This window comes from Vipera ursinii, assembly GCF_947247035.1.
Source record: "Vipera ursinii genome assembly, chromosome: Z".
In the NCBI taxonomy this organism is placed as follows: Eukaryota; Metazoa; Chordata; class Lepidosauria; order Squamata; family Viperidae; genus Vipera; species Vipera ursinii.
In genome coordinates this window covers 34,330,433-34,343,302 of record NC_139517.1, presented here as the reverse complement: position 1 = coordinate 34,343,302, position 12,870 = coordinate 34,330,433, and the positions used below count along the sequence as shown (strand labels likewise).

The 12,870-nt window shown below is 37.7% G+C and overlaps 1 protein-coding gene across 1 annotated transcript in view; it reads left to right on the top strand.

Moving 5' to 3' along the window:
• SRCIN1 (SRC kinase signaling inhibitor 1) overlaps positions 1-12,870 on the top strand; it is a gene marked incomplete at its 3' end in the record, with an annotated part of 155,513 nt that overhangs the window by 124,009 nt on the left and 18,634 nt on the right. The window contains exons 12-16 of the mRNA XM_083377328.1: positions 1,578-1,725; positions 2,274-2,583; positions 4,767-5,025; positions 6,858-7,012; positions 7,135-7,287. Coding sequence (XP_083233454.1) covers positions 1,578-1,725; positions 2,274-2,583; positions 4,767-5,025; positions 6,858-7,012; positions 7,135-7,287 — 1,025 coding nt within the window. The remainder of the gene's footprint in view (positions 1-1,577; positions 1,726-2,273; positions 2,584-4,766; positions 5,026-6,857; positions 7,013-7,134; positions 7,288-12,870) is intronic.

The following is a 12,870-nucleotide window of genomic DNA, read 5'->3' as shown; positions in this document are numbered from 1 at the left end:
TCAATATTGATCGCTACCTTAAGAGACACCAAGAAGCAAAAAGTAGTTTATTATCTTTACAAGACTCAAGATAGGCAGAAAAGCAGACAACAGCACCCAGCCAAAGAGCTGGTGCTTTCCCTTATCTTCTCGCACATAATAGTATTGCATATATCTTTACTTTGCATATAAGACAATGCAACCTTTCTCTCAAAACCTGTCTCTCAGCATGATGGTCTCTCAGGTAGAACTCTCATCAGCTTTATTTTATGCTCTCCGATTACTATCAGAGAAGTGCTGTGCTTGCAATCTTGTACATACATCACAAGGAGTAAGACCCATTTTCTTTTTTACTGCATTTGTACTGGTTGGATTACTGTGGGGACATATAGTATGTGTTTACAAACTTTTCTCTATGTATCTGCTACCTGGAGACAATGCTTCTGTACTTCAAACAATTGGATATTGGTTTGTAGTGCTATTTAAAAAAAAATAGAGCCAACCCTATAATCCAGAGCGTAATATACTTTATTCTTTTGTGGTAAATGTCCAAAACATCATTACAATAGGATCAAGAGAGAGTTTACAGAAAATCCTAAGGTTTTCCAATAAATGTAAACACCAACTATGCCTTTGGTAAATTATCCAAATGTCAGTCTCATTTCCACCATTTGCAAATGCTTCCCTCTCCCCTTTCACATTTTGAGTTGTAAATGTCAAAAAGCAGCTTGACAGCATTTTGTTTTCTAACATTTCTCGCTGGGCCTTTTATTGTCAGTTTTGCCAAGTTTTTGACATTTAAATGAATAAATCAAAATAAAAGGAAAGTGGAGCAGATACAGTGGTGGGATTCAGCCAGTTTGCACCAGTTTGGCAGAACCAGTAGCTAATTTTTTGTTGCCCAGGCCCAGAATGGACATCTAGAAGTGGCATCCACACAGAGAACTGGTTGTTCGCATATTTAAATCCCACCACTGCGAAGATATATTTCATGATGCACCAAAGATTTCACCTTGATAAGGTATAAGCCTGAGTGTAGCCTTAGTAGTTCAGGACCACTTTTTTCTTTATGCTGTGCTAGATAGGTGTATTTACTATGGTTGTCAGCAATCTATGTTCCTGATACCTGAAGTGTCTTTCTCGCTCCTTATATATCTTCCTATGTCATACCTGATTATTCTGTAAAACAAAAATACATGAAGTTCTCAGAAAACAAAAGAAGATATGTATGTATGTATATATATGTATATGTATATGTATATATGCTTCCATCAGCAGAACAGTTATGACTTTGCAGTCCTTCTTCATGCCCCTCATTCCTCAAAATACACTAGAATTTATTTGGCTAAAATTGACTACTCTCAGGAGAGGAAAGATGCTGGAATGGGTGTTTAGACAGAGGGTCATTGCTGTTTCATCTCTGCCAAGCAACAACCAGGAAAAGCCCCATTTCTCATTCATCCGCGCCTTACCAGCCTGCCCTCCTGCTTCCCTACTTGGCTCCATGGGTCCCTTTGCCTTCAGATAAAAACCTTCTTTCAGCCTGCTCTGACTCCCATGCCTCTCCTTTCCTTTTCTATCCATTCCTGGCATTGCAGCTAATTTTCCCAGCCTGCAGAGCAAAATGCGTGTGGTTCTCCGTGTAGAGGTAGAGGCTGTGAAGTTCCTCAAAGAAGAGCCACATCGCCTGGATGGCCTATTCAAGCGGTGCAAAGCAGTGACTGACACCCTGACAGAAATCCGCAAGTGAGTGAGCCCTTCCTGAATAAGAAGAAGCCCTTGGGATCTGATAGGCTGGAATATCAGCATTCCTAATAGATGCCCTTAGTAATCTTGCAAATGTACTAGCATACAATTTAAGTGTTGCATTTCTGTCCCTTGTAACTTGACTGCAGCCAGATGTACTTATTTTGCAAATGGAAATATATTGGGTATCTGTGGCCCATTTTCTGGGCTGTATAATTGGAAGACTTATTTTTAGCACTTGCATTTTGTCCCCAGGCCCTCTTATCACTGGCTGGGGTTCTACTACCATCATCATCCCTACTACAATCCACCCATGTTTGCTTCTTCCTGATGGTCCAGCTTTTCTTCTTCCCACTGATTCCAGACACCAGTCATTATTCTGTTAATGCTGCTATTCATGCATACATGCATGCAGATTCAAAAATGGACCCTCCAGGCAGACAAACTACAATACATGAGAAGAGCCATTTTAGTATATTGCTGTACCTTAAAGCTTCTTTCTGAAATTCCTAACCTACTTTTAACACTTCTTGCCCTTTTCCTGGTAGGCAAGTTGATGAAGGGGTCTGGGATTCCTCCAGTAACCTTCTCAGCCAATCTCCAAAGAAGGTAGAGCTGGAAAGTGACTTCAGCAGAAGTCTGGATTTTGAGCTTCCCACCAGCCCTCCGACGAACCTCCATGACCTAACTTCTTCCACTGATAGCCTAGGCACAATCAGCTTTGGACAAAGCCAAGGGCAGAGCCACACATCCAAAAGTAGCAATCCATCCCGGGGCTCTGAAATGATTGTTGCCAAGCCCCAAACAGGCTCTGAGACTCCCAGCAAAAAAAGTATGGACAGATCAGTGTCCGTTGAGGTGAGTGCAATTTATATATTGTTTCAGCACAAAAAAGAATTTCCTGAATTTGCATTGTTGTTAAATTTGCATTGTCCTTTGACAATAGATAGCCCTTAGACGAGGGCTTTTCAACCAATGGTACGGGTACATTGGCACCTGGCAGGTGGTATGCGACCATCCTAGAAAGGTAGCAGGGGAGGGGAATGAGCTGAACCGGTGGCAGCACCGCAGAAGCCTGAGCGAGAGATGGCTGGAGTTGCAGGGCTGTCAGGGCTCAGCGAAAGCGCCAGGATAAGCACCAGTCTCCAGCTGGAGCTTGGCGCTGATCCTGGTGCTTCCGCTGAGCCCAGAAGAAGCGCCAATCAGCTGGAATGTTGCAGCATCTCCAGGGTCTTGTGATTTACATTCAGATACTTGGCAACTGATTCATATTTATGATGGTCACAGTGTCCCGGGTCATGTGAAGTGATTAAAACCTGTTGCAACCACCCAGCAGACAGGGGGAATAAAAACCTACCCCCACCCCACCCCTGCTGCCAATCCTCAACAGAAATGCTCACAACAATGAAAACCTCAGACAGGAGGATGAGTGCCACCGGGCATGCAGGCAGGTGTCTTGCTCGGCTGTGGCTTGGGGGGCACTTTTTTCAGTGCCATTGTAACTTTGAACAGTCACTAAGCGAACTGTTGTAAGTTGAGGACTATCTGTACTTCATCACTTTTTTCCTTTTTTTGGGGGGGGTCATCACGTTTTTGACACTTTGCTAGGTGACTGGTTATACTCGGATGTTGCCATATCCTAAAAATGGTACAATGGGTGAAAAGGTTGAAAAGCCCTGCCTTAGACAGATCTGGATTTCCAAAACCAGCCCAAAATATTTGGATGTGTAAAGGAAGGAATAATGAAAACTGCAACTGGAACCATGGAAAGCACCAGTTGAGTAAAGCTGTTCCAGCAGCAAATGGTTTACAACCACTGGCAAAATTTCCACCTTCTTAACCCCAAGTTTTTCCACCTTCTCTTTCTTCCTTGTAGATTTTTACTGCAGAGTCAGACAAATATCTATTTTTCATTCCTCCTTCCATCTAAAACTGCAATATTAAGAAACAGAAAAATTATACATTAAAATCACAAAATTGGGACACACACTGCATAAGGTTATGCATTCCATATGTACATATATAGTGTATATATGTGTATATGCATAGAAGAATTGTGTATCCCAAGCTTGATGGACTTCACTGGCTCAGTTTTAAAAACTCTTTGCAAAGAAACTTATGTTCTTCCATAATTCCTAGAGGCTGAATCAAACAGCAGTTTTTGCAGGCAACTCCCCCTCCCCACCAGCTTCATAGGAACTATAAAAGTATTTTTCCAGAATTAACTTCATATACAATAAATAATAATGCAGGAACATATCATTCTGTAAACTTCACAATAATCAGCTCTATTTCAATCTGTTCTCATCATGGACTGAAATATGCCTGGTCATCATCATCATCATTGGCCCTTTTTGTACCAACTCAATGATTTTTTCCTCATTGTGAGTAGGATGTTTGGAATGCATAAGTAGAAAGAAGAGAGAGTCTTAAATATTTCTCCAGCTAACATTTTTCCAGCTCAATTGATACGTATGTGTCAGCAATTTTCCTGAAATATTCCAATGTCACGATGATTTTAATTCCCTAACTTAGGATAGCATTTCCCAGTTTCCAGTTTGGTTAATAAATAAGCTTCCTCTGTTCTTACTACCCAAGATAATTTTTCATTCCAATCAAACTTACAATTGAATTTTCGTTCACAAATTCAGGATTGCAAACACTCTGTTATATTGTTCCCTGGCAAGTAAGGCAGTATGCAAAAAATCCATTCCAGCCAATCACTATTAGAAATTGTACTGTCACAAGCACAGTATGATGTAAGTTGGGTTGAGAGTCAAAGCAGTCATATCAGTGGATAGATTGACCTTGATAACTGCTGAATAGCAAGAATGGAAAGTAGAACTTTTCTTTCCTGTCGCTTCTTTTTTAAAAAAAAAAACACACCGTTCCTTATTCATTGTCCTATTTTATCACCCACCCACCCTCAGCACTTCTTGGCAATGCAGAATTTGTCTATGGAATGGGCCACATAATATAGATCCCTACTGCACAGTATTGTAGAGAAGCCTCATTGTAGTTAATACAAGCCTACTTTACAGGCTGCAGAACGAGACTGGGAGGAAAAACGTGCAGCCTTGACTCAATACAGTGCTAAAGATATTAACCGGCTTCTGGAAGAGACCCAAGCTGAGCTGATGAAAGCCATCCCTGATTTGGAGTTTGCAGCCAAGCACAAGCAGTCTTCCAGCAGTGGTGGCAGTGGAAGTGTTGCCTCCACCCCGGAGCACAAACCTACCAAACCCCAGCATGCACAAAAGACCACAACCAAAATGGACCCCAATGGTCGCCGGGGATCAGGTAAGGCAGGCACAAAATTGTAAGGAGAGGATCAAATTGTAAGGGGAGGAACAGACTTCAACTCAACCCCGACAAGACTGAGTGGCTGTGCATACCGGCATCCCGGGATATTCAGAATATTCCATCTCTTTCCATGGGGGGTGAACTATTACCCCCCGTAGATAGGGCTCGCAACTTGGGAGTCCTCCTAGATTCACGGCTTACTTTGGAAGATCACATGGTGGCCGTGACTAGGGGGGCCTTCGCCCAGGTTCGCCTGGTCCGCCAGTTGTGGCCCTATCTAGACCGGGATGCCCTATGTACTCATGCGCTCGTAACCTCTCGTCTGGACTACTGCAATGCTCTCTACATGGGGCTGCCCTTGAGGACCACCCGGAGGCTCCAACTGGTACAAAATGCAGCAGCGAGAGTTGTGTTGGGAGTCTCCCGATACTCCCATGTTACACCTCTGCTCCGTGAGCTGCATTGGTTACCAGTTGTCTTCCGGGTGAGATTCAAGGTACTGGTAATGGTGTTTAAGGCCCTACATGGCATGGGGCCGGAGTACCTTAGGGAGCACCTGCTGCCGGCATCAACTTCCCTCCGCCCTGTACGCTCCCACACAGAGGGCCTCCTCAGGGTGCCACCAATCAGAGAATGTCGGTTGGTGGCCCCCAGGGGGAGGGCCTTCTCTGTGGGCACCCCGGAACTATGGAATTGGTTGCCGGTTGAGCTCCGGATGGCGCCCTACCTTCGCTCCTTCCGTCGCGAGCTGAAGACACATTTATTTGAACAAGCCGGCTTGGCCTGATGGGGGATGGGTTGGGTTTTTTATTGTCATTTTTAATATATATATTTACTGTTTTTAGCTTGGGAATATGTTTAATATTTTTTAACTTTTGTATTTTTGTATTTTTTATATCTCTGCCCTGTTCACCGCCCTGAGTCCTTCGGGAGAAGGGCGGTATATAAATAAAATTAAAAGTAAAAAAAAAAGCAGGATTGTGACACATGAGGAGAGAGTTTTGACTTGTGGCTTCCTGGACTGCCATCCTAATGAAAATCACTCCAGTGGAAGCATATTTTCTAGAGGAAAGAAATAGTTCCTTGACCTCATGCTCCAGTCTTGCTTTTTCACATACCTACTACTGAAAAAATAATGTGTTATTTAAAATGGAAACCAAATCACAACCGAAACAGAGATGGAGACAAACAGTGGAAAATTACAAGAAACACACATGCTTTTCTGCTCATTGTTTTAGGGACAATATGGGAAATTCAGCATAGAGAACAATTGTAGAAAATTGAATTAAGGTTTACGTACTAACAAACCATTTACAAAACATAGGTCAGGATGTGTGAGGGCCTATCTTATAATACCTGAGGAAAAACTTAGAAAGTCCTTTGAGAAATAGTTTATCTTCAACCAGTACTTTATTTACCAGCAGCAGGAAAACACGTTGCAGATTTAATTATGAGGAAAGTGTAACCTGAGCTGATTTATCTCATGTTCTAGTATCATTGTTATAACATTGGCAGTTTCAGGTAATTTGTCAGAAAATAAATCCATATAGATGGTTTAGTTATTTGGGATTTAAGGAAAGGATTTATTTTAATTTTTTTTGCAGGGAGGGATTGCATATTCCTCTACCTCTCAAAAACTAAGGGGAAATTAGAGGGAAACTTAAGAGAAAGAGAATGTATCCTTTCCTCATTTTTTAAAAATGTTCCAAATTGCCACCTTCAAAGTTTCTCTCCTTAGTTTTAAGTTGTTCATTTAAAAAATGGTCTGACTAACTATTAGCTATGGTATATATCCTGCACAATTCATACTAACAACATTATCGTTGTAGATGAGCTGACGGTGCCAAGATATCGTACAGAGAAACCCTCCAAGTCTCCCCCTCCTCCCCCACCACGGCGAAGTTTCCCATCCTCTCATGGGCTTACAACTACACGCACAGGAGAAGTGATCATTACCAGCAAAAAAGAATCTGGCTTCATGAAGGTACAAAGACCTTTTTCCTAATGAAGGAATACAGAACAGTAAAACCAAAGAGGATCCAGTGGCTTAGCTTTTTCTCTTATCCTTCCATTTAACCATTTTTCCTTTTGCTTTTATGATACCAGAAAGCTGAATCAGAAGAGCTGGAGTCCCAGAAGCCTCAAGTGAAACTGAGAAGAACCGTGTCGGAGGTTGCCAGGCCTGCTTCAACACCGCCCATCATTGCTTCTGCCATCAAAGATGACGATGAGGAGGATAGGATCATTGCTGAACTTGAGGTAGGATGGGAAGGGCATGGGACTAAAAGTAATGTCTGAAGTTCTAGAGTTTTGCCAAGAAACAATTTTAAGACTTCAACAAATTCAGAGAAAAATCTCACCAGTCTGGAAATCTGCACAGGAGAAATTCATTATGCTGATAACTTTATGACTTAATCTCAGCAAATATGTATGCGTCAACTAAATATAGTCTGATTGCTAGAGATTCTACTCTTTAACGGTTGAATCTTTGACCACGTACAAGACTCCCAAATCTTCATACTTTGGAACAAAACAACCTCTATTTAGCAATTATCTGGTTATTATCTTGTTATTATTTTATTATTTATTTAAGTTGCTATTGTAGCAATATTTCATGTGTTTATTGAATCTGCCTATATTTGTGTCACTAGGCAATAAGAACTGGATAATAAGAGCCAGTTCACGACATGTGGCTTGCTAGCGTGTGGTCTGGTTTGCACATTATATTAACGCAAATTCTCTGTAACTACAATTTATTGATTTGGAATACAGATGCAGAAGAGGGTTTTATTTTAATTCATGTGGGTTTTATTTTAATCTTCCAAATTGCCCCCTCTAGTATTTTTCTCCTGCAGTTTCAAATATTTGTTCATTCTTACAACTACATTTTCCATATTATTATCAAATATCTCAACTAAGTTTTATTAATTCATTTATTAATACAGATAGGTTTATGTGTACTTACAGACACTCATGAATACATTGCTTGTGCTGGTCCAAGACTGTAATAAATTGACTGATTGACTGATATATTTCACCATTGACATATGTTGTAAAACATTATATAACTCTGTTATGATATCATTATACAAGAAGACAGGCTTTCTCAGCCTGCTGCCTTAAAGCAGCGATCTCCAACTTTGCAACTAGGTGACCCAGTGCAGGGCTGTGTGTGAGTGGTAGGCACGTGTGTGCACGCACAGCTCCATTTGTGGAGACACAAGTGGAGTTTCGCATGCTAGCAGCAGTCTCTTGTGCTCACGTGCAAAAATTTACTCATGCAAGAGGAGGGTGTTTGAACAGAGGGCTCTTGCATTTGTGTATAAAGTTCCACTCATGCAAGCGTAAGCACCTTCTGTTCACACGAGTGTAGCTTCATGCACACATGCTTGCCCATCTCTCCCACAGCCCGGTTTCGAACAGACCACAGCCCAGAAGTGGGCTGCAGCCTGGGGGGGGTTGTGGACCCCTGCCTTACAGTATGTTGCTCTTCAACTCCCCCACGGCAGTGACTGTATAGAATTAGTAAAAATAAGACTGGATTTCCAATACATCTGGAGGACATCAGGTTAGGAAAAGTTTCAATAAAGAGTCCATATTGATCAAGCAATGAATACCTTGCTGATTTTTCCATTATCAATCTAAAGCCAGTTTATATACTAATATAGTTGACTAGAGTATATAACTGAAGACAATTACTGATATTTTCAATTGTATCTCTGTTGTCAAAAACTCAATTTTATATAAATCCTCTGAACTAGTTTGAGAATGCCTCTCAACAAGCATTGTGTAGATTTTTTTATAATTTCATAATGTAAATATAAATATTTATAAAAGATTTTATAGAACTCAAATTTATTTATATACTACATCATTCAATCAAATTAACAAAATTGCACACATGCAACTAATATAGTTATTTTAAGATAAATTTTAGAAGATGAGAATGTCTGGAAAATATATCATAAACAAAAGAATTTTAAACAAATTATTAAACTATTGAATGAACTCTTCCTTCCTTTTTTAACTAAAACAATTAATCCAGATGTTGACAAGCAGCACATATCAGAAATTCATTACTACAGATCATAATATATAATATAATATAATATAGTATAGTATAGTATAGTATAGTATAGTATAGTATAGTATAGTATAGTATAATATAATATAATATAATATAATATAATATAATATAATATAATATAATATAATATAATATAATATAATATAATATAATATAATATAATATAATATAATCATCCAATATATAAATTGTTTAGAACATATAAAAATACTAGTATTTTCTTTCAGAGTTAAGAATAAAATAAAACATCATAACTTGAAACACTTTTTGAGCCATACAATTGCAAACCTGCAGGTCCTGAAAGTTTTCCCAATTTCATAGATTTACTTGCAGGCAATTTTTTGAAGTGAAAGGGCAGACAGTGATGTTAATTTGCAATAGGTACCTTACATCATATAGGGAAAAAACTCTCTTTATTGATAGAACTGTATAATTCAGAACAATATTTTAAGGATGATGCTCTAGAGTGTGATATTAACGAACACTGTATTATGTTGGTGCATAGTTTTTTTTCAAGCTGAAACTCAATAGTTTACTGAATTTGTTCTCCTTTCACAGAAGAGATATTTGGTACAATATTAATAGTTCTATTTCAGAAGCACAAAGCTTACTGGAACCATATTTATCAAATCCATAGACCTAAAATATTCAGTGGATGTATATGATGGGTTAGTGGTTGTTTAACTTCCTTTTCTAACTAACCATTACTTTTTTATAAAAATATATGCAAAAAATACAAATTTGAACAAATGCTTATCCAGGATCCACTACAGTTATATAACCTAGTCCCAATAAAATAAATTCCACAGTATCTCCTGTGTCATCTGCTTAATGAAATCTTTGCCATCCAGTAGTGATGCATTCAGGGAAGGGAGTATTTAACAAATATATGTAAGTTATTGTCAGATAATGCTGTTCACTTCATTTAAAAATTATGTATCTGTCATAGGTTATAATTTAGCAAAGAATGAGAAATCAGGAAATAATCTACCTCCCACCTTCACCCCCATCCCTACCCTACAATAAAGGCAAAACCACATTCTGTACCAAGAAGGAAGAACACTGTAGTTATGTTGGAAAGAATTTTTGAAAATCAAATATTTATTAGTTTATGTTCACATAGGTGGCCCTGCAGGTTACAGATCCAGTTGTGAAATTTGGGTAGACAATATTATATTTTACCAAAGAGTTTAATTATAAGAATTATAAAATCCAAGATTTATAAGATCTAAGATTTTTTCAGGTGGTCGTTGTTATATGATTGACTTGAAATGCAACATTGAAATAGAGATAATGTACAGCAACATAAATCTGAGTCTAAAAACAGAATGCAAAAAATAGTTCAGTTTTGTGCTTATCTGAATAATAGAAAGTATTCTGCTTAGATGATTCTGAATACCTTCTGTGTTTAATCTATTAGCTACATGTGACCATTAGCACTAGCTGTTCTTTTGTCAATATATATATCACATGATGCATTGTTTACAAGGTGCTTTTGCAGAATAATGACAAAATTCAGGATTCCATGGCATAAAATTTAACAATAAGAAATAAGAAGAATGATGAAAGCAAGGATAAATCAGGGAAATTTATCTTCAGCTCTATGAATAAATGAAACAAAAAAAGGAGATTGTGTCAAATCTTAGAGGATTTTTTTAAAGAAAGTGTTAGTAATATTCATAGTAGGTGGATCTTTGATAGGCCTTGGTAGAGATGAATGAGTGGAATTTTTCTATGTACAAAAATAGTGTATTTTCTGAATGTAAGATATGGGATCATACAAAGGAATACATTTATCTCTGTTTCTTGTCTAAGAATTTTCTAGAAGCATCTGACTTAATTTTAGATAGGCCATTTGTAGTAATACTTGTTGAAATTAATATTATTGATATAACAATACCAATAATTAATAATAATAATAATAATAATAATAATAATAATAATAATAATAGAAGAAAGACTGTGACAAAGGCAAGCAAGGGTAGTACCAATAGTAATAGGTGCTTTGGGTGCAATCCCAAAACAACTGGAGCACCACTTGAACACCACTGGCATTGACAAATTCACCATTAGTCAATTGCAAAAGGCGGCCTTACTAGGAACTGCTTCCATCCTGCGACGATATCTATAATACCACCACACATCCACATCTGCCTATCCCAGATCCTTGGTAGGGACTTGATAGGTAGACAAAAATGCCAAATCCAGTCTGAACATCTGGCTGACAGTGTAATGATCAATAAATAATAATAATAATAATAATAATAATAATAATAATAATAATAATAATAATAATAATAATAATAATAATTCAGATCCACTAATATTAACGGCTTTTGAAAGAGTTTTAGAATTAATGAACATTTTTACTGGATATAAATAAGAAATGTAGAATAGCCAAAAGTATAGATTTGTTGAATGCTGAAAGAGGCCTGAAATAAACTTTTTGCCATGTCTACTCAAACATTATTTTAAAATCAATATTTAAAGGATGGGCTAATACCTTTGTAAGAATTTGAGCATTAACCTAAGAGAATTTCAGCTATAGATGTTATTCACCAATTTCCATAATATAAAAAGGATATCTGCCATTGTTTATTGCTGTATTTCCTTTTTAAAGGTCATGCATAAATGTTTTTAAGTTCATAATGAAGTCCTCATAAGTTATTATATGTCTTGTAAACTCTGACTACAGATATACTTTAAATAGCTACATTGAAATAGATGAAATGGGCAATTTTTACTCATTCTCGTTCTCAGGTTTGGAATTCTTCTCTTCAAAGTTCCATTTTAGGTTTAATTTGATAAGTATTCCTTGAAACAGAATTAGCAATCCACATTACTTTGTTTTCTGTATGTAAAAAACAACCACCTTCCATGTTCTGACTTCCTCAGGTATTTCAGAGAAGCTCTTCATTTATTCCTAAGTTTCGTTGTGACCAACCTGTGCCAACCACAGACATGTGGCCCAATGGGGCCACCATAACCACCAAAGGATGGAAGGTAACAGCTGTTGTTCAGATGGATTACAACTCTTTTCTTCTCTCCTTCTGACTGGTTACCCACTCTCTAACAGGGGTCCAATTCTTGGCTACAGCTTTTATTAATTCAGCTTCTTCTTTTTTCTTTACATTAATCAACTAATGGCCTTCATGCTGTCTCATCACTCTGTTGACACAAAGTGGTGTCAATTATGTTGATATAAAATTGAAGACCAGGGGGTACTAAAAATATTGGATTGTTTACAGGGGTACAACAACTACTTGTGGAATAGGACATGAATTCAATTTGCCATATTTGTTTCTTATTGGTGAAGTATATCTCACTGTACTAAATTGCATTTTCCTTGCTCTTGTAAATAAAAAAATAACTGTGATCAAAGTCATATCATTTAGGGTAACCCTGGGTACTAATTCCCATACCTGATTGTGCATTTAGTCTGAATTCGGAAATGCTACAACTCAACTCGTGTTAGTTATGAGTTAACAACTTATTTTATCATCTTTAGAAATAAAAATATTATTATAGTTTTAAAAATAATGAGCCACTTTATTGAATACAAATTTAAAAAATAAGTGATTTCTATTCATATGCATGAGTCTTGAAACTGTTGGGTTTAAGAAATGCTGCCTCTTGACTGTGGACTTAAGCTCCAAAAACATCTGAGATACTACTGATAAGTAATAAATTGACAATGGGCTTCATTTGGTATTCAGGGTATTTTTATTTGGGTTTGTGAAATATATTTTCCCCAG